The sequence below is a fragment of the Aythya ferina genome, assembly GCF_964211825.1.
Source record: "Aythya ferina genome assembly, chromosome: W".
In the NCBI taxonomy this organism is placed as follows: domain Eukaryota; kingdom Metazoa; phylum Chordata; class Aves; order Anseriformes; family Anatidae; genus Aythya; species Aythya ferina.
This window is the reverse complement of record NC_140313.1, coordinates 2,222,316-2,244,646: the sequence shown is the minus strand read 5'-3', so window position 1 is coordinate 2,244,646 and position 22,331 is coordinate 2,222,316. Positions and strand designations below refer to the sequence as shown.

The window sequence follows — 22,331 nt, the reverse complement described above, 5'->3', positions numbered from 1 at the left end:
TTCCTTTCTGCGTAAGTCAAGTTGGACATGAAAGACGTTGGAAGGAACAGAGAATACAACTTGACATGAAAAATGCATGGTAATTTATCATGAAATCCCACTACTTGACTTTGTATAACATGAGTGTGTACATACTTGTACAGCTACACACCATTTCTTCCAAGAGAGACCTTCCAAGAGAGACCTTCCAAGAGAGACCTTCCAAGAGAGACCTTCCAAGAGAGACCTTCCAAGAGAGACCTTCCAAGAGAGACCTTCCAAGAGAGACCTTCCAAGAGAGACCTTCCAAGAGAGACCTTCCAAGAGAGACCTTCCAAGAGAGACCTTCCAAGAGAGACCTTCCAAGAGAGACCTTCCAAGAGAGACCTTCCAAGAGAGACCTTCCAAGAGAGACCTTCCAAGAGAGACCTTCCAAGAGAGACCTTCCAAGAGAGACCTTCCAAGAGAGACCTTCCAAGAGAGACCTTCCAAGAGAGACCTTCCAAGAGAGACCTTCCAAGAGAGACCTTCCAAGAGAGACCTTCCAAGAGAGACCTTCCAAGAGAGACCTTCCAAGAGAGACCTTCCAAGAGAGACCTTCCAAGAGAGACCTTCCAAGAGAGACCTTCCAAGAGAGACCTTCCAAGAGAGACCTTCCAAGAGAGACCTTCCAAGAGAGACCTTCCAAGAGAGACCTTCCAAGAGAGACCTTCCAAGAGAGACCTTCCAAGAGAGACCTTCCAAGAGAGACCTTCCAAGAGAGACCTTCCAAGAGAGACCTTCCAAGAGAGACCTTCCAAGAGAGACCTTCCAAGAGAGACCTTCCAAGAGAGACCTTCCAAGAGAGACCTTCCAAGAGAGACCTTCCAAGAGAGACCTTCCAAGAGAGACCTTCCAAGAGAGACCTTCCAAGAGAGACCTTCCAAGAGAGACCTTCCAAGAGAGACCTTCCAAGAGAGACCTTCCAAGAGAGACCTTCCAAGAGAGACCTTCCAAGAGAGACCTTCCAAGAGAGACCTTCCAAGAGAGACCTTCCAAGAGAGACCTTCCAAGAGAGACCTTCCAAGAGAGACCTTCCAAGAGAGACCTTCCAAGAGAGACCTTCCAAGAGAGACCTTCCAAGAGAGACCTTCCAAGAGAGACCTTCCAAGAGAGACCTTCCAAGAGAGACCTTCCAAGAGAGACCTTCCAAGAGAGACCTTCCAAGAGAGACCTTCCAAGAGAGACCTTCCAAGAGAGACCTTCCAAGAGAGACCTTCCAAGAGAGACCTTCCAAGAGAGACCTTCCAAGAGAGACCTTCCAAGAGAGACCTTCCAAGAGAGACCTTCCAAGAGAGACCTTCCAAGAGAGACCTTCCAAGAGAGACCTTCCAAGAGAGACCTTCCAAGAGAGACCTTCCAAGAGAGACCTTCCAAGAGAGACCTTCCAAGAGAGACCTTCCAAGAGAGACCTTCCAAGAGAGACCTTCCAAGAGAGACCTTCCAAGAGAGACCTTCCAAGAGAGACCTTCCAAGAGAGACCTTCCAAGAGAGACCTTCCAAGAGAGACCTTCCAAGAGAGACCTTCCAAGAGAGACCTTCCAAGAGAGACCTTCCAAGAGAGACCTTCCAAGAGAGACCTTCCAAGAGAGACCTTCCAAGAGAGACCTTCCAAGAGAGACCTTCCAAGAGAGACCTTCCAAGAGAGACCTTCCAAGAGAGACCTTCCAAGAGAGACCTTCCAAGAGAGACCTTCCAAGAGAGACCTTCCAAGAGAGACCTTCCAAGAGAGACCTTCCAAGAGAGACCTTCCAAGAGAGACCTTCCAAGAGAGACCTTCCAAGAGAGACCTTCCAAGAGAGACCTTCCAAGAGAGACCTTCCAAGAGAGACCTTCCAAGAGAGACCTTCCAAGAGAGACCTTCCAAGAGAGACCTTCCAAGAGAGACCTTCCAAGAGAGACCTTCCAAGAGAGACCTTCCAAGAGAGACCTTCCAAGAGAGACCTTCCAAGAGAGACCTTCCAAGAGAGACCTTCCAAGAGAGACCTTCCAAGAGAGACCTTCCAAGAGAGACCTTCCAAGAGAGACCTTCCAAGAGAGACCTTCCAAGAGAGACCTTCCAAGAGAGACCTTCCAAGAGAGACCTTCCAAGAGATGTTTGGTGGAAATCCCACTTTTGTGCAAATAGCACGGACACGCAGATAGACACGCTTCAAAAGAGAAATGCGTAGGAAGTTTTCAGAAGCACATAAAGGTGCCACTACTTGAAAAAAAAGGGAAAATGCGGGATAACATCAAATAAAGTAGTATATTAAATAGTTCTCGATACTGAGACCAAGATTAAGTACAATCCCTATTACTAAACATTTCCTGTAAAAGGATAACAACGTGCTTCAGAAAGAAGTATCACAAGTAAAAATGGTCTATATCCTTCACTGTAGTGCCAACATCAATCCCCTTCGTTGACTTTGTGTGAATTTATGATATAAACGTGCAAAATCTTAATTCCTGTTATTCAACCTTTTCCTTTCGAAGACTTTTTAGCAGCTGCAGCCCCTCAGCAGCACACACGCCCGTTCCTCTGTTGGAAAATAACTGCGGTGCCTTTCGTTTGCTTCATTTTCCGTGCGTTTTTTTGACCTTCCTAGCGTTGCCAGTTGAAAGCTGGGGTGAATTTGGGGAGCTGAGCGATTTCCCTGCCTTGTTCTATGGCTCTTGAAAAACATTAAAGAGAAAAACAACCTGTGCAATGGTAGAGCAAGGACCTGTAGTGGTTACAAACGCAACTCCTACACACTCCCCCGAGCGCAGCATATAACTATCAAGAACATAATGCAGCCTGTAGCATTTACACAACATTTTGGGAGATATATTGCAGCCGGTTTGAAATTCTGCGTACCCCTTGTCGTAGCAGGAAGTTGGCAGGAACGGAACAGATCCATCCGGAACCCTTTAAAGAAGGAAAATGTTTGGAGTCCTGAATTTGCACAGCTTTTGCCTCCATCGCTGATACTCTTCTCGCAGAAATGACAAACCCATGCCATCAAAATCCCTGCAGCACATCGCAGGATAAGGTTTGTCAGCTCTACTGAAGGAGCTCAGCCTTAGACTTTCCCTCCACCTTTTCGGAAAGTCGTTGTTTTTAGCAAAAAGCACACCTTACCCGCACTTCATGACCCAACCTTGACAGAGCTAAAAATTAATCACATTTCGCTGTAATCTGCCTGTTCTTTCAGTTTTGTTCTCGAGTTTAAAAGGTGCTGCAGACATTACCAACAAGACTTAGAAATATGATTTAGTAAGATTTTAAATAGGATTTTAAATAATTTTAAGTAAGATTTAAAAATACGGGCACGAAGAGCCCTTAAGCAAGAGAAAGCTGATTTTATTTTAGGTACCGCTTCTAGGTTCTCATTTATGGCTTTTTCAATAGAAAAAGGTTATTTCCCACATACACCGACATCCTAAAGAACCTTGCTCGTTACTGAGTTTCACATCCTAAAGAGAACTTATTTTATTGCCCTTCGACAAGCACATGCAACCCCCACGATCGGTGGGAAAATTGATACGGATTTGATTTAATGATTCATTTCAGCAGACTTGCAGTTGTGCAATATTTTTCCATCTTGAGAACCAACGTGGTGTGTTTTTTTTTTATTATTTTTATTTTTTTATTTAAGTCCCAGTCCCTCAAGTCGCTCGGTAATTAAATTTACATTGTCTCCAATCTATTTGGAAATTAACCTCATTCCCGCAGAGAAAAGAGGTTGGGCTTTCGCGCTTTACCTCCCACTCAGATTCATGCATCTTATCCCCTTGGGTATTTCTCTCTGCCTCTGTCAGCCGAAAAATCCTCCCCAACTCCTGAAACACGTCCTCCCTAAAATGTGCTTTTTCAAAGACAAAGGAAACACGATCAAGAAGAGAATTAGCATCACCAACTGTTTTCTATACTGTACAAAAAGCAAGTTCAGCCCTCCCAGGATGTTAATGCCCAATCCACCTTAGGAAGCAAATGACAGAGGAGGAGCATGGGACCCAAATACAAACTCTAGGACAACGGGATATAAAGTCCACGTAGACACTTCCACAAAGCCACAATTACACTACAAAACATCTTGGGAAGGATAGGAAATATATTTCAGGGTGAAATCCTACAGCGGCAAGAGGATGGCTTGGTGATTAATTGGGAGAATACAACATTAAAAGGTCTGATATTTTTTTTTTAATGACCAATTTTTCATTTCTGCTAGGCAAACACCAGTTTGAAAGCCTTCCAAGGACGTGCATCTTCGTGCACTACGGAGAAAAATAACACATCTACATTGAATTCTCTTAAAAACTGCTCTGCAAAACCGAGGAGCAATCACGACTGCAGGGGCTGAAATGGCACCAACTGATGGCCAAAAATCCTATCACCATTCCTGACGCTAAGGCTGCCCTGATGGGTCTCTTTCCCTTAATGCACCTTCCTTTATCCTCCCCACAAAATTGGATTTTCTTCTTCCATAAAAAAAGGTTTTGTTAACTAATAAGGAATACAGATGCAACGCGATACCGTGCATTATGCACCCAGAAGTATTTAAGAGTAACGGAGCACACGAGGCAGGAACATTAAATGGAAACTTAAAATAATCTCCTTGCATTAATGTAGACGTATTGAACTCGTTTTCAGCTAGGCTGATGCCCCAGAAAACTTTTCCAGCATTTAGAAGACAAGCCAAACACTAATCACTGTCCTGGAGGTTACAGTGGGGCTGCAGGATTAGTCATCTTTGGAAACCAGTTGTGGTTGTTCTTATTTTCCTCTCCCACTGTTTTTCTTTTTTTCTTTTTTTTTTTTTTTTTTTTTTTCTCTGATCTGCGGCTGAGGCAGTGGGAGCACTCTCATCAACGTTTTCTCACAACTTCCAGCGGGCAAACACGGCGGAAGAAAAACACTTCGGCACAGCTCGCAGCGCTCAGCCCCTCCATCCTGCCGTGCCGCGGGGATCCAAAACCTCCTCACACAACTTAAAAATCAAGCCTTCGGAGGATTACAAGTGAAGAACTGACTTTTTTTTTTTCCACCTCCCCATTTCTCATGCTGTGGTTAGGAGTGGCGTTACCAAAAGGCAAGAGGAAATGATGGTTCTTACTGTTGGATGCTCTCATTAGAAGCTGGAAACAAAATGAATGCAAGGAACAGTTCTTATAATATTACTAATTCTGCCAAACTGGCATGTTCTGGGTAATTTAAATCGGTCTGAACCGATCTGGATGCCAGTTTCCAAACCTTCAGCATCGTTTGAATCCTTCAACCACTTTCATCTTCATCTCCAAGAGATAGCTACGATTTCTTGACATTTATTTGCTCCATCGTTCGTCTGGGGTGCTCGTGAATCATTTGCTACTCAGGTTTACGAAGTTCCTCAAAATATTTAAGTCTGTAAAGCTCTTCACAGTGCAGGTAGACACCCAAAAATGTCTCTAGGCATCCATGTGTGTGGATTAAACATTTGGGTCTCAGTTTCACTGGAGGAAGCAAGTAATCCACGCTATTCAGAGGAAAAAAAAATTAATAAATTTTGATGCTTAACTTGAGGCATTCCGGTTGGAACATCTTAATCACAATTATCAGTGCATACTCGAGCTGCAGCCAGCACTTTCCACTAGTTTCATCCGAACAGAATGAGTCCTGGAATCACAGCCACAGCCTGTTGATTTGCAACAAGAGCTCATGATGAAGGGGACTACTTCTGCATTAGCCAAAACGTAGCTTTGGTGAGAATCCGCGCTTGAATTTGACGAATCAGAAGATGTTTTGAATCAGCAACACGTGTTTGTTATTTTCCAAGTGAATAATCCTCTATATTTAGGCAATAATTACACAATTTACCAAGCTGCCTTCACCCGCCGAAGTTCAAGCAACGCTGGCTGGGAAAGCAACACAGATAAAAATGCATCACCTGGCTGGACAAAACAAAGAGCAGGCTGCCAGCGACAAGGTCTTAGCGAAGCTGCTGGAGAGGCGATGTTCTGCACCCTAGGAAGATCAAGCAGATACTACAGAGGAGTAAAACTCAGGGCAAGTTTTTGGGGTTGAGCAGCAGATTGCCTTACACGAGCATAAATTCTGATTTCTGCTATAAGCCGTTCAACGTCATCCAGGCTGACGTTCATTTTTAGTAGTGTTTCACATTCATTTTTATTAATGTTCTCCTGAATTCTTTCGGCAAGCTATAGGACATCTCTCATTTTAGTCCCCAGACAATAGCTCATTTACATATTTTATCAAGATGCCCTCCCCAATCCTGATTAATTGCCAGACATTACGTATGAACGCAACTCCCCCCCACCCCCCCCAAGTCTCTGAACATATTGCTCCAATGGCAACGTGTGAAAGTAATTTTGGTCCAATTTCATCTCATGGGAATGTGGGCGCATAAGCCTTCAATTAACAATAATTTTGTCTGATCAGGATGCGTTTGAGTTTCACATGCTAATGTGGCAGAATGCATCTAGACCATGCCCGTGATAATTTTTTTTTTACCAGGGTGGAAGAAATAAAGAAAATACTACATAGAAAGAGCATGGCTCTGGCATTTTTTTTCCTTTTAAAAAATTAATTCTTATGATTATTTCTGTTTTTTACGCAGGAGGATGCAGTGCTTTGGTAGCCTGTGCTGTTTTGCACTATTTGGGTCCGTTCACCTGGGGGGCAGTACCTGGGACGACAGCGTTCGGATCAACAGGAAAACTCTAAATCAGCACGAAGCCTTTTAACAAAAACCGTAAGACAAACAAAATAACAAAATCCCGCGTGGCAAGCTGCCTGTAACTCCGATTTTTAATGCCAAAAGAAGCCACTTTGATCTGCTAGTCTGACACAAACCATAGGAATTCCCTCTGCAGCTTCCTTCTCCGAGTCCAATAGCTGCGGCTGGACTTGGCCGTATCTTTTCGGAAAACATCCAATCTCATTTAAAAAGTCCAATCTTGGGAAATCCAGAACCCCTGTTAAACTATTCCAATGAATCATCCGCCATGTAGAAAATGTGAACGAGTCTGAATTGGTTGGGCTTCAATTTCCAGCTACTGGAGTGCACTATACTTGTGCATGCTGAACAAAAGGGCCCCTTACTAGAGACTTTCTTTACCTTTTCATCTCCTTTTGGTATCAGCAATCCTTTCCTTTCCTTGATCACCAATTCCCTAAAAACTCTGCTCAATATCTTGTTCTAAATTGGAGTTAATAAACCAGTGCAGAAGTTTCCAGTAGACATGCAGCCACTTGATGAAAAGCCACTCGAACTGTATTTTGAGATTGTGTTTCTCACCCACCACGTACCCGCAGCATCGATTTTATATCTCACTGGTTTCTTGATCAATACGCTGTGCAGCACGCAGACAAATAATTTGCAAGGAATTTATAAACAATTTCCTTCTGCCAAGTCACTCGACGTTGAGTGTGAAGTGATCTTTCCATAATTAAAAAAAAAAAAAACCTCTTCAAGAAAATCACCAGCAGCTGACTAAAAAAATCACAATCAAAAAGCAGTAAAACGTTAAATTGTAGTAACTCAAAGAAATATTAGCTTAACTTTTTTTTTTTTTTGCTTTGATGATTTTACTCAAAGTAAAACTCGTCATGATGATTATTTTTTTTTTAAAGAAATGTTGATTTAGAGGTACCTGTAGAGAAAGATTTTGTCAATTGACATGAAAACGTGTAATCTCCAGCTTCGACGTTAGAAGCTGGATGAATAACAGCACGTCTCCAAAAAAAATCAATCCCAACCAACCCATAATTATACACGATGATAATGCAATGGGATTGAAATTCCTGAATGGGTACCAATGATGTTCTCATCAGCCTTCTGGCTTGGTGGATGCAGAGCGTGCACAGAGCAGTTGAAACCTACGATGCAAACGAGGCTATGCAGAAAAAGTGAGAAAAAAACAAGCCATTTGCCAAAACTTATTAAGACTTCAAAGGTTTTTACATAAGGTCCAATTACTCCATCACAAATTACTTTGCTTCTCTCGCAGATTTTTCTTCCTGAGTTATTTACTAATAAAGATTTTCAGTAATTCCCGTGACTGGGGGAGCCACGGGTCTTATCTTCCAAAGCAGCTCTGCCTCGGGTTCAGCAGGATGTTAAGCACTTAAGAGCCCAATTTTCCTGCAAAAGTGACATTTTGTCACCTTTGGAAACCCTTTCCATCTCACTCAATTTCATCTGCCCCCAGCAATTTATTACAGCCTTTTGGTTTTCACCCACAACCGTGGACCAAAGCCTGCTCCACGCTGCTGGGGGGGACTTTATACCGAAGGTGTCACACCAACTGGACCCTTTTCCATTAAAAGATCCTGAAGTCAAAGAAATATTGCTCCTCTCGTTGACTTGTCAGCCCTTTTACAGCAGCAGAAGGCAGAGCTCAGTTGCGTTTATACTCATCTCTTTCTCCCAATCTTCCCTGCAGAGACTAAAGCCAACGAAAACATGTCAGACTCCCGAATGTTTTCATTCATTTTCGCTCTTTTCAAGGACAATATTCGGACACCTTTCCTGTTTGTACTCGAGGTCGGGCCAGTAACCTGCATCATGACGCGGGACGGTCTATACGGCCCTGGAATCCAGCCCCCCCAGCTCCCATTTGGGGTTAAAAAAAAAAAAAAAAAAAAGTTTGAAACCGGATAACGAACACAAATTGGCTTTAAGCAGTGCTTCGCCATCGCACTGCAGCTACAGAAACATTCCTGGTAATCAGCAGTGTTTTTCAAAGCTAACCTCCAAGGCCCTGATCCCGCAAAGACTGCACATTCTTAAATTAAAGTAATTGCATAATTCCATTGACTCTGATGGCATGGGAGGAACATGGTTGCAAAGTTTATCCGCTACAGGCTTCAGACAACGTGCCAAAACACTTCCGAAAGGAGGGGGGGGGGTTTAAAATCTTATTAGATATGTTTTGCTGTTCCCACAAACCTAGCATTAAGTAATAAAAGATATGCAAAACGGATAAACCGTGCAAATTTGACATCGCGTTTCTTTTTGCCTTTCTTCCCCGGGCAAAAAAAAAAAAAAAAACAACAAAAAACTTAATTCACATGAACCCATGTAATTTTTCCTTTTGCTCTGCTGCTTCACGAACATGTTTCCTCAATTTACGAAGCTCAGCAAAACCGTATTTCCTGCTTTCACACCATGTCGAGCTAGCTCTGAAAATAAAACCATCCTTCGTTTGTTCGGCATCCCAAAACAAATCATTGCTCGTTAGCTGCTAGTGCACGCGCTAAGCCCGTCTCATTTTCAAGAAGTGATTTCCTGGGATTGACTGCAGCTTGAACACAGGTTTAAAACAAGACAAGGAACACCCACGAGCATTAAAACATCACACAACGAGCATGCAATTCAACAGGTATGAGTGAGCGAACACATTCCACATCACCAGTGACAGATGACAATCCCACTTTCGGTATTTACGTTATGTTAATGCACCGTAAAATAGGCATCGTCTCTCCTCTGCTTCAAAATTTAGAAGAAAGCCACCAGATGTGTCTGCAGGTTTGACAGGGGACCAGTTCGTTGCACAAATCCGTAGTAGCTTGAACAACACTCATCAAGGCCAAGTCTTACGCTTTTTACCAGCAGTCCCGCAGAAAGGCGTGCAACGGGAAGGTTGCAATTTGTAAATCATCGTCATTAATTACTGTCCTGCCTTCAGAGGAGAGATGGAATGCGTAAATTACGAGTAGGTCGTTCACAGGGTGAAAAAGCACTGCGGTTAATACAGGATGCATGCACAGATTCACATAAAACACATTTTTTTTTTTTTTTTTTTTTTGTTTCCCAGCTCTAATTATGCCACTATATTTGACACCAATTCCAGCCTGACGCAGGTGATCTTTCTGGGTACAAACTCTGGAAGTTGTTTGAATTTTCTAATCATACATAATCAGAACAATAAAAAAAACCCAAACCACAATTATCTACTAAAAACTGCTGTATGTATGTTTTCCTGGTTTTTTTCCTGCTCTAAAAACGTCACGAGCTTGCTATATGGAAATAAGAGTCTATGGTTATCGATGCTGTATTTCATAAATCAAGCCACCAGGCAAACCAAAGACATTTCAGAAGACGTGAATATTAACAAAAGAGCAGAAAGTGTCAGCCGTCTGCAGGTGAAGGACTACATGTGAAATCCACCTGATTTAGCCATAATTGGGGCTTTCATCTCCAGTCTTTTAAAGGATGGTGTAGCACGTAGCCTCCTAAGGAGGGCTTTGCCAACAGAATTTTGTAGACTTTCCACTGCACAGAGCACCAAAGTTTCATTTAAACAAGCTGGGATAATTAAGACATCTTTCTTTCACGTTTTCAGGATATTCCTACATGTAAAAACATCCCGTCTTTAACAAGATTTTGGTGTGCACTGCCCTCACGATTATTATTCGTTTTAAAATAAAGCCTGTGAAATCTTATGTGTTTTTTTTTTTTTCCTACTTAAATACTGTATCCCTGTTCCGAATTAATCCGGAGAAAGCCCCTTGGGACAGCTAGATTTTCATCTCCTGTTGAGATCCTTCAGTGTAACTCTCCATCATTAAGTACTACTATAAAATGTCTTTTGTACCAGCAGAGCTATTTCAGCTCGCATGTTGTATTTTCCTCGCTTGACAATCAAGCTGGTTTTACTTAGCTTTACTGTGTGGTCTGCTGCTATTGTATGCTGGCTTAGCTGGGAAGCTGCGTTTCCAGGCTGGATGCTTTCCATCTTCTCGTCAACTTTGTCATGCAATTTTTTAACTTGTTTTCCTAAAGCTTCTGGCATTTTGGTTAAAATATTTCATTGTCCATAGCATCAGAAGTGAAACATTAAAACTTAATTTTTTTTACTTGGAATAAACATCTTAGAGGAAATATCCTATCCCAAGTAGAATTGATTTTTAAATTCCCCTTCTTTTACAGTTTCTGTGGAGCATCTACAGTTCTGCATCATGAACACGACGTTATATTGTTAGCTTGGGCTGACACTCCCCTCCTTTGCCTTAATCAAAACTGATAAGGCATATAAAAAAAAGATAAATTAAGAGGGATCTGCAAGTGCTGTGACAATTTACTGAATTTGAGGGAAACGTTCATCCTCATTCTCGAAAAACAAATTATATATATTATTATTGAAGTAATTGGGCATCAGGGAAGTGTTAGACACTTCCATGTCAGCCTAATTCCAAGCAAACTACACAACTGCGTGAAAGCTGTGTGAATCACAGCTCACAGCCCTGATGTCACAGTCAAGGATTAAGATATTTGCACTCTAACATAAAAAGGATTTAAAACTCCCGAGGGACACGCGTTAATTCCAGAAGTGGGGTTCGACCTTTGATGACAGATAAAGTATTCTGAATCAAAAAAAAAAAAAAAAAAAAAAAACAAAAAGATAATTAAACTTCCACTTCTACCACCCTTTTTAGGATACATACCAACGATGCCATAGACACAAACCATCCCCAGTGCCATTTCACGTTATCCAGCATGAAGTCCGAACATGCACAGATCAGTCACAGAGCATGCAGCATGCAGTAAACGGAGAGCAGAGGTTAACAACCTGGAAGCATAGGATCTGAGAATGTGAGAACAAGTTAAAGACAAGAGTTCCTCTCCATTGTCACTGAGGGTCGAGAAGCAATGCTGCAGCGTAGAGCAGTGAGAGTGGGGGAAATACAGTTTGTCCAAGACATATACATATCTCCGCAAGTGGCGGCAGGTATAACTGAAAGACAAGGGTAAAGGGAGAAAAAACAGAAAGAGAGGAATTTTCCTTTAAGAAAACTAATTCACGTTTTCACGTCCAACGAGGTTTGCGTGCCAAGAGTCAGTGGAAGATGCCTATGTGAGCAACGCAGCAGTTTGGCATAAAACAACAGTTTCACGAGACAGAAGGACCTGCTAGCCCGTGGCTGCTTCTGTCAGTACTGCAAAGGGATTTGCCAAGTCTCACGCGTTAGAGATGCAAATAATTGGGCCCTTTTGCCTCTCTCAGTTTGCCCTGAAAATAGAAACGTGTGAATCTGAACCTAGTTTACAACGTAGAAAGTTTACAATCAGAAACCAACCGAGTATTCCCCAAATGTACGCGATAGCTCAGGTCACAGGGGAACTCTGGGGCAAGGGACTGTGTGCGGCACGTCCTCCAGAAAGTGCCTTCAACATTAGGAGACAGATGAGACAGATCTCCGTAAGCATCAGGATGCTCCTACCAGAGGTTTGCCGGCCCCACTGCCATCCAGGTGTGGGTATCTCTCCCGTTTGGACATTCCCTTGGAGTGCTGAAGTGGCAAAGCTACACGTGCAGAGACTGAAGACCGAGTTATTTTTGAAGTCGAGTCTCTTTCATTGACTTCAGAATAAAGAAACAGACACCTGAACTCCAGTCCGCAGCATCCTTACCCAATGAACAGCCATGATTTCCTAGTTTTATAGGTTAAAACTCCTAATTTTCTACCCCGATCGTCTGTGTTTCATGGGTTACAATCCTCTGTCTCTAATCCCTCAGCTACGTGGAGCTAAAACACACTCAGGAGACTAAATCACTTGTGTACCTGAGAACAGCATAGAAAAGAGTGTCAAACAGTTGATCCTGGGGCACAGTCGGTGTGCCCCTAAGCCTAAAATTTTATCAGGACCACGCTCTCTGACTGCTTCAGTTTAAATAGCATTTACTACTGGGTTAAAATAAACCACCTACCTTTGCTGAGAAAGTTGAGAAACCCTTTTTGGCAGTTTGTTTGTAGAAATGCTAACTTTCAGCAGAGGAAGCAGCCGCTAGGAGGTAATTCTTAAGCCACCATAACTTTTTTGACTACAATTTTAAATGTCAAGGAATCGAGGACACGCTCTAGTATCACTTATCTTTGCTTCCCATCAATGCTGTCATGGGGATGCACATTTCACCTTACATAACAATAAGCTTTCACTCTCCTGTTTTTGAGGCACTGAAAGTAAAAAAAAAAACAAAAACAAAAAACCACAACTCTTTGAATGTCTTCTCACTACGTAAATATTATTATAGCTATATCCTCTACATGTTTAAACTTATTAAGTAAAAAAATAAATTCTCATATGTTCCATAAATCTTAAATTAAGAATATTCTTTGTATTAAATAGCCACTGTGAAACGAGAACCAAAAGGATCCCACCAGATTTTCAGATGGAAACCAATGCAGAAGAGCAACAATACTTGGGAGACTGCAGTTAGAGGAATCTGGTAAAAAACCATCTCTTCCATCAGATCATCCACGATTCCCAAATGCAAAGTGGCTGGAAATGAGCATGACAAAGATGGAAAGCCAATGACATCTTGAAGATAAAGACATCTTTAAGATAAATTCAGATGCTCAAACCTGACAGGGATCAAGTCAAAGCACCCGACTCCCTCCTCAGCTACGCCACTGGAATCCTTTGATTTGCACTTTGACGTCAAGGGTGGCTGAGAAAAGTCAGAAAGTGGCATTTAGAGATCTCCAAGGGTTTCTTTTATTCCCAAGGGTGTTTACTTGGGGGTTTCTCGTTTGTCTTTCACTTTCTCCAGCACAGCACAAAAGCTTCCACCAAGCACAGTGGGTGGGGAATTGAAAGAAAGAGCAAAAACTAAATGAAACACCAGAAACAACACAGAAAAGCCTTGTTTGCTAACCATGAAAAACGCATGTTTTTGAATAAAAACGTACCTAAAATACCTTGATACTCCAAAAGAAAACAGAGAACCTGACATCGGTGAACAGACCGGTAAACTACTAGACTTGAGAACTTTTTTCTATTCAAGTTTCTGGCATTTGTGAAAAAGTTTCCTTCCCTGATCCTGGCGTTGCCTCATCTTGCGCAGAGGCAAGGTATAAAATGAGAAGGTAGAGGGGAAACTTCAGTATTGCTGGGCAAAAGATTGTTCTCATAGATCTTCAGACTGGTGAAAGCTTACACTCGGCTGCTCTGAGGGTACTCTCACCTGCTCATCTCAGCCTCCCAGTAATTTTGGAGCTCTGGTCCTCCGCTTTCTGAGAGCTTTTTCGATTTGTCTGGATCAGCAGTAGTTACAAAAAAGGATGCTCCCATGATCTCTAACACAAGAGAAAGTTCTTAAACACAGTATCTTCCACCCAAGCCCATGGAAAAAAAAAAAAAGCATAATTCATAAATATACATCAAAAATAAACCCAATATATCTGCATTTTATTTTTCTTTTAGTGCAGCTCTAATGAAGGCAAATAGAAGTGTCCTTTCTGTAGAGTCTGGAAATTGGTAAAGGCTTTCTGGTGACTTTTACTTAAGCAAAGGCAAAGAAACACTTTAAAGTCAATGGGAATTAGATGTCTACAGCCCTGGGGAGCCGTGCTGCTGCTGGTGTGACAGCAGAGCCCCATCCCATGTGAATGGGTGCAGAGGCTTTCCGCAGAGCTGTAGGGAATCTCTCTCCCCTGACTGCCTGAGGTCCTCAGAGGACATTGTATGAAACACAGTGATAAAGAAAATGAACAAAGAAATGACAATTTGCTGAAGATCTTCCAAACCTGCTCTTTTTCACGTTTCTCCGAAGAAAATCCCATGTCCTAAATTGTCCCATTCTTGGGCCAAAGAGTCAGTCTAAGCTCCCACATGCAGAGGATGGAAGGAAGCCTGACCTGTCCAGCAGCTCTACGCAGTTTCTAGCACTCTTAAATAAAATCTGTCAATGGGAAACACTTAAATCATTAGGGAACAACGAAGCAGAAACAAGACATGTGGCCTACATGACTGCCAGCTGACACGGTACAACCAGAAAAGCAAACTGTGCAGTTGCTACTTATTGCAAATACTTCGGTTTAGGTGATCACATCACTTCAAATTTTTAACTTCAACGCCTTGTAAATCCAAGAGGTGTACGCAAGACTACAGCCACCAGCTAAAAACGTAGCAAAAATCAACAGTTAAAAAATATCAAGTGCTAAAATTCATGATATGCCTTCTTTGAAACCGTAAGGACAGACTTGAACAAGAAAACAGCACTAAGCAAAACATGCAAAGCCACTTCCATCCTTATTTATTTAAACCAGAAAGTAAATATTTTCTCTCCTGAAGGCAACCGAAGTTTTAAAATAAATATATAAAAGGCAAAAACATAAACAGCACCAGGCCAACGTCTTTTTAGCAACACAGAAACGAAGCACATTGGGCAGGGTGTGTAGAAGAGCGGTCTAAACACTAAGCTCTCTATAAATATAATATAGACTGAAACTGCATATACAGGATTCAAAAGAAGAAATCCCGATTTTGATGTTTAAATAATAGTAATTCACAATCTTCATCTCAGTGCACGCCAGATTTTACGAAGGTTATAAATCTTCAGCTTTACTGAGAAAAAGTAAGGGCTTGAAAACATACACGCCACATGTATTAGCTCAGAGAAACGAGATTAATCTGCAGCAATAATAATTAAAAAAAAAAAAAAAAAAGCCAATTTTGCTAAGCCTGATTAAATATTTAGGTCATATTGTTTCTGCGGTAGAATCTGAAAAATTCATCTTTTGCTAGGTTGGAAGAATCCTAATTGCTATCCTTTCAAAAGGGAGTTGTGCTACAACACGACTCGATGGGAAAGCCGGAATGAAATCATTTTTTTTAATAAAAAAACAATCAAAGTAGAAGCTAATTAAACTCCAGCACATGTTAGTCAGCATCCTGAACTATCTGTATACGTGCCGGGAGAAGGTCGTGACGTGCTATGAAGTTTTTACTACTGTTCATGTCAAATAACCTGTGTTCGAGGAAGCCTATTAGTCATTACTTTCGTGTTCCCAAAGACAAATGCAACAAAAACGCACGCCACACTCACTCAAATACTACAGAGAGGACGACATTAACTCATTAGATCAACGATTTTGTGGGAATGGCTTAATTCATTCTCTGCCTAAAACGTTATCCATGCTGTTTCATGCACTAGGAACAGCAGAAATGCAACCATCAAAAGCATAGCTGCCTTCTTGCCCACAGAAAAAGTCCGATCTAAAATCTGAATTTTGGGCAAACGGGCAGCTCTGTTTAGCCAGCTGCTATTTAGGATGCTACGAAATATGGTACTGATGTACCACACGACCTAAACATTACGTGTATTGTGTTCAGTTGGATCTTGAAAGCCTCCAGGGATGGAGACCCTACAATCTCTCCGGGCTCCTGTGACAGTGCTCGACCGAAAGCTTTTCCGTGTGGTTTTTCGTAGGCATTTTTTCAAGACCATGAGAAATTGTCATCTTCCGTCAGGCTGGAAGCTTCGGCTTCAGGTTGTGACCGTTCTCTCTCCCCTTTCCTCTATAATAAACCTTGGTCCCCTTTCTCAGTAACCTTCTCCTAGGTATGGGACAGCTCCTCTCAAACAGCCAGACACCTACAATAATTCACAGGCTCTACAGGGGATGTGACAGGAGATGCCTCCTACATGGGCATCGGAGCAGGCATCTGCATCCCCGCACCAGCTACAACCCTGCAGGCTGCACAGACCTCGGATCCCTGTCCGGAGAGATGCTGGGGCAGAGCAAAAAGGGGAAGAGGAGGCTCTCGGGCAGTCAGATGATGAGTAGAGTGGGTATTGCAGCACTGCTGGTCTGAGCCTTCATCCTGTTTGGCAACAGGATCCTTCCAAATCTGAGCCCCGCGTAACTCGCGGCATCTGGAGAAACCTATTTGTGGACCCAAGAGCACAATTAACGAGTTACAGGAACATGTCTCTACACAGCTTCGCAGCAAATTGATTTATTCGTTGCAGATCCAAGTGTATTTACTTTACCTAAAAGCCTGTTCTTTCCTCAACTTGCTGAAGGCCATTACCATTAAAAAGGTTGAGTCATCCACCAGTTACAAAGACCTGATGCACATTAAAGTTGTTAAATCCCGATTCTTTCTTCTGTACCTGTAGTTTCACCCTCCACTTAAAAGTGTCCGATGCTTTCAAGTGCAATATTCTACTTCTTAGCCATGCAAAATAAGGCGAAAGTCTACGGTGGTGAGAAACAAACCTTGGCTTACAGACTCAAAAACGTCCACCTGTTTTCTGTCCTTCCCGAATCTCTAAAATGCTCATGTAACTGGGGGGTCCAAAAGCAAGATTTCTTTATATATCCATATATATTTCCTTATGTATGTATATAGATCGATGTGGCATAGATCTATGAGCAACTGCAAAGCTGGTAAAGCACTGCACGTAAATATTGACACCAGTTAAAATGGGAAAGATGCAGCAGCCATACAAGAAGAGAAGTCAGGACTTAGAATCGACTGCATTATTTTATACTGATGCTTGCTTACAGCCAGAATCCAATTTGAGTTTGTCAGGTAAATCCTGATAAGTTCACTACTCATTCATCTATCTAGATCAGAGTTGACAGGTTTTTGGTTTTTTTTTCCAGAAAGAAAACTTCTGAAAAAGGAAACAGTACACGTTGTATCTCAATCGAGCAGTTAATGAGCCAAATAGCTTCCAACTGAAGATAAAAGACAGGTTCAAGCAAGTCATCATCTTGAATCACTTGGTTATTTCTTTTAAGGCACGCTGTCCTATAAATACGTTCCATTCAAAACAAACTGCAAAAGCAAAACTGCAGTTTCTGTAATTCTGCTAGGACAACAATAGTTTTTAGACCACTATTAGAAGTCACAAAACCTGCTGTCCTTTTTGTCTTTGAGGATTTCTTGTTGGCTTGCTGTTGGTCACGGTGGTTTGTTTTTGTTACCTGCAGGTGGAAAGTGCAAACAGCTTCTTTAGCCCTGAATGGGAGAATAGTCCAATTTCATTGGAAATATGGAAAAATGCTGAAATCAATTTATGTGTAAGCCTGTTCCTTCTGGAACTTGCTAAAAAGAGAAGAGTTTTTAAAGCTTTGTCCTGCCATGTAGCAATTAGCAGTAAACCCACACTACATAATCCAAGATCAATTTGCAAACTGGGGAAAAAGAAAAACCAAAATACATTATTCTGGAGGCTTTTCAGAGATGTGGATGGTTTAGGACATGGTTTAGTGATGGACTTGCTGGTGTCAGATGAAATAGGTATCAAGACTTCAATGAATTTTAGTTCTGAGGCCAAGTTTTGTGCTAATTTGAATTATGCTCACTACTCACACATTCGGCCAAGCGGTGACTTACGGCTTGAGAGATGCTGAAGTGCTGCACAGTTTCCTAGACGGCAGAAGCCTCATGAATTGTAGCAATGAATTCCCCTCAAGAAACGCAAGAATTATCACGACGTCTACATTTTACAGGTCAGCAAAAGATTTCAGTAGAAGATTGATCCACTCTGCAAGAGCAAGCTGCGACTACCAGAGACCCAACACTGCATAGGTGATATAAAAATCTCTTTGAGTATCCTGCTGTGCACACATCTTCTGCTACCAGCCCTCGGATTAAAATCCAACCTCAGACTCGGTGGCTTGGAGTTGTTTGATCTTCCCTTCCCCAAATGTCATCTCTCAAACGCAGTCGGCACACTAGGATACCACGAAGGCCCCTTTCTGAAAAGCCCTTCGTTTTTCACTTGCAACATCCCAGAAAAATGGGATGATGGTTTTTGTACCACACTGCTCTGCGTGGAAAAAAAATAAATCTCATTATAAAGAAGTTTCTCATAAATAGGGTATCATTTACATCCAGGTTGGATTTAAGTCAGCTCTCCTCTAATCTACCAGGCTACAAAACTATCTGAAAGTTAAGCAGCATTAAAAGCAAAATGTCTTTGAGGCTTCAAAATGTCTTTGAGGCTTCTAATTCTGACTTCCCAGGCAATGTCAATCGGTCATTTTTGTGGCCTTTGATACTGAGTAGGAGTTACTGCTAAAATCTAAGGCACGCAGCACGTAGTAAATGCCACCAAAGCAAAGGACAGGCAACAAAAAAAATCAAACGTGCTAGTTGAGTTGCAGGTAGGTCATCTAAAGCTGAAGAAAGACTTAGGGGACAGGAATTAGAGGATGCCATCGTTTCTATCAACCGGTCTCCCAAAGCACGGTCAGGCCTGCAGGGCATGAACACAGGTGATGAAAGGCAGCGTAATTCTGATTTAGAAAAAAAAACAAAACGCCTCTTGTTTAGAAAACTTAGCAACAGCATGACTAGGTTCCTTTCTATTACTTTCATTAAGGTAATTTCCTTCTAGCACAAGTATAATCTATGTGCGATGAAGAAGTAAATCAAGGGAAATCATTACCTCTTACTCTTAAACAGCTCAGAGCAGAGATATTTACACATCACTATTAGAAACTAGGGATTGGTGACTACACCCCTCCCAACGCCTGCAGAGGCAGAAATCACTGCTTCAGTGCAACTGTTCATCGCCCTCTATTCATTTGCTTTTGGTTACAAAAAGGGAAAGCTGATGCTTGGGGGGTTCAATATTTTACCAGCTCTGGCCACAGGGCATTTATTCCAAGGGCACTTTTCGGAATTTGATCTTTTATTACTGCGTAACGTGACTTGTGAAGTCTCTTGATACACACCAGTGTGAGATCAGACGCCTCTTTTCTCAAGGGTTTGCCATTATGGACGCTTGGATATTATGATAGAGAGAAAGGTAAATTGGGATTTAATTGCCCAATTAAAATTTGAACCCAGAACTTAAAAGGCTTGCCTACAAATCAGGCTTGCGGTTGCACTGAGAAACTGCTGCTGAAGTCCAGGCTCCTGTACGGCACGATGCAAACCTGCACGTTTCAGAGCATCCTCCAAGCCACGCAGCTCTGAGCAATGCAAATACCTTGTTATAACCCACAGAAGAGTAATAAAGGGCACAGCAACTAGTTTTCTTTTATGCATTAATAAAAATAAAGGTTATTCCTCTATGACTCTATCTACTGGCATTTTTTTTTTTTTATTATTATTATTTTTTTTTACCTTGCTCTTTGCTTACTGAGAACTGAAAGCTGACATTTCTGAAATCAAACTTTTCCAATATAGGGTCACAGAGTTGCACCCCCAAATTCAGAATAGAAGCACCTTCATATTGGAAAAACATGGTTCTTTCTCATTTAATACCTGATGCAATAAAGCCAGAAATATGAGTTTGCCAGAAGTATTGCATATTCCATTCATCTACTTTCTTTCACTCACCTCGCACACCTCATTTAAAATCTGCAGTGCCGACCACGCTGAAATTCTAGCAATTAAAAGCGAGACTCCTGCATGAGAAGCACCTTTCCTGAAGTTTGCGAGCGAGAATGAAATTAGAAACCAAACAGCTTTGAAGCATTCATGCAGAAACCTGGCAATTTATTTTTTTTTTTATTCCAGTTTTGCTCCTTAAGAACCGCCTTTGATTTGGGTAACTCGGTTTCACTTGGTTTCTGCACCGACTGTCCCATTGCCACACTCAAATGAAAGAGGAAGCTGAATGTTAAAGGGCTTCCCAAAAGCACCGTGGACATCAAAGGGAATAAAAAGGCAGGAAAATCAGAAGGCTCGCAGCCTGGAAGAGCCACGTGGGAGAGAAATGGATTTATCTTCCTCCATGCGAGCAGCCTGGCGGCTTCGGAGCCAGCAATTACATCTCATCATTGCCGCCGTTAGGAAATGTTACGAAGCAATTGGTTAAGTTCTAATTTCATCACCTTCGCACAATCGTTTCAGAGTTTTCAGTTTCATGTGGGCCTGAAGAAGCAGGTCAGATCACAGGTCTCGCTGCTGCACAAATGTTTTCCTTTCTTTGTAGGGCGCACGCAAACCGGACTACTTGAATAACCAATTGCCTGGCCAACGCAAAATCTCTGCTGCTTCTGTACAAAGAGATGCTTTTTGAGGGAAATTTAGCTTAAGACAAAGCAAAAAAACAAATGAAACCGCAGTCCCAATCCCCCAAAACACATTAATACTACAAGGAAATGATGATAAACATGAAACTACGCTGACACTTCTTTTTCGCTTTAGAAATCAAGCTTGTGAAGTAGGTAGGAGAGCTTTCAATTTCTCCCCAAAGCCATAAAAACAGAAAAATTCCACGTGCAGACCTGAACAGGGCCTTAGCATGGACAAATTCAAAAAGCTGCCAGAAAGAAAAGCAAATAGGATTCAGACTTACAAGGCAGGGATGTGAATGTGTTTCTCAGCCTCAGCTCTTCCTCTGGCTCTCATTTTAAGGAGTTAAGTTAGGTTAAGTGAACTCACCTACATATTTAAAAAAAAAAACCACTTCACCTATATATTATATATAAAATAAGTAAGAAAACACTTTAAATAGTCACAAGCCAGGAAAAAAAGGCCAGGGTACCACACCTAATGAACAGATGCATTACAGAGTCCAGCATCAGTCTGCCAAACACAAGAAGACATGAAATATATGATTAATTTTCTCCTCGTTCCTAATTCATAAAAAAATAAAACAACAAAAAACAACGACTGATCGTCTAGGGAAAAGAGGAGGCAAGTAACACGCCCTCTTCTTTTAAGAATAACAGAATATAACAACTGATAATGTGACAAATCAATCTGATTATGTAAGACCCATAATAAGGTAGGCAGAAACAATACCAAGGGAAGATAAATGGTCTAGCACTCCATCAAATTACCTCAGGAGCATTACAAAGATGTGCCATTCTATGAGGATGACGAATGAAAACACTGCAAGAACAATGACCACTACAATAAGGGACATTGTGCACTAACCAAAAATCAGACTGACCATCCCAGCAGATATTTGTATTGTAAACGAACCCGTTCTTGGATAAGCAGTGAACTTGTTCTGCAAATAAGTCAGTATTCATTTCTGCAAAGCCAAGCATTCAAGCAGTTTACCGGTACCTAGGAGCAAGGCACGAATTTTAGTGATTAAAAAATCATAAAGATGGAAGAAAACCTTCAGAGAAAACGTTTCTATAGCTCACGTTTTGATCTGGGAGTCAATAAAATCATTAGAGTCTAGATTCAAATTACTCCGTATTTCAACGAACCAGCTACGTGGTTCCACAGGCAGCACTATAAAACACACAGCCACATTAAGAAAATCCAGAGATTTCTTTAGGAATAAATCAAGTTAAAAGAGCACTGTGATGGGGACTACATTTTGCAGTCCTGCCACGCGTATTTCCTAGCACTAACTCCAGAAAGCTTTCTTTTCGGCCAGTATGAAATTTGCCAATTGATGCTATTTACAGCTGCTAATTATTAACAAATACCTTGCAGCAGCAATGCAACGTTTCTACAGACTCAAGACAAACTTTGAGATGACACTGGATTAAAAATGGTCTTTACCTGGACTCAAAAGGTGCAGTTTAAAGCAACACGATGCACTCTTATTCCTAAAGAGCTTTCATAAATATTTTAATTCGAGAATAGCCCATAAGATGAAATGATAGTAAAAAAAAATAATCAAATAAT

General features: G+C 41.6%; 1 protein-coding gene across 23 annotated transcripts in view; it reads right to left on the bottom strand.

The window, feature by feature from the left end:
• Window positions 1-22,331, bottom strand: part of LOC311426293 (dymeclin-like) — a 93,735-nt gene that overhangs the window by 10,393 nt on the left and 61,011 nt on the right. For 4 of the 23 annotated variants that reach the window (XM_084502619.1, XM_084502620.1, XM_084502601.1 and 1 more), the window contains exon 15: window positions 2,310-2,908. The exons of 5 other annotated variants lie outside the window; for them this stretch is intronic. In XM_084502619.1, coding sequence (XP_084358745.1) covers window positions 2,665-2,908 — 244 coding nt within the window. In that variant the 3' untranslated portion in view covers window positions 2,310-2,664. Of the gene's footprint in view, window positions 1-2,307; window positions 2,909-5,647; window positions 5,984-7,978; window positions 8,428-11,456; window positions 11,719-21,246; window positions 21,317-21,730; window positions 21,756-22,331 lie in introns of those variants that run through there. 14 more of the 23 variants (XM_084502603.1, XM_084502625.1, XM_084502624.1 and 11 more) reach the window with 11 other exon arrangements.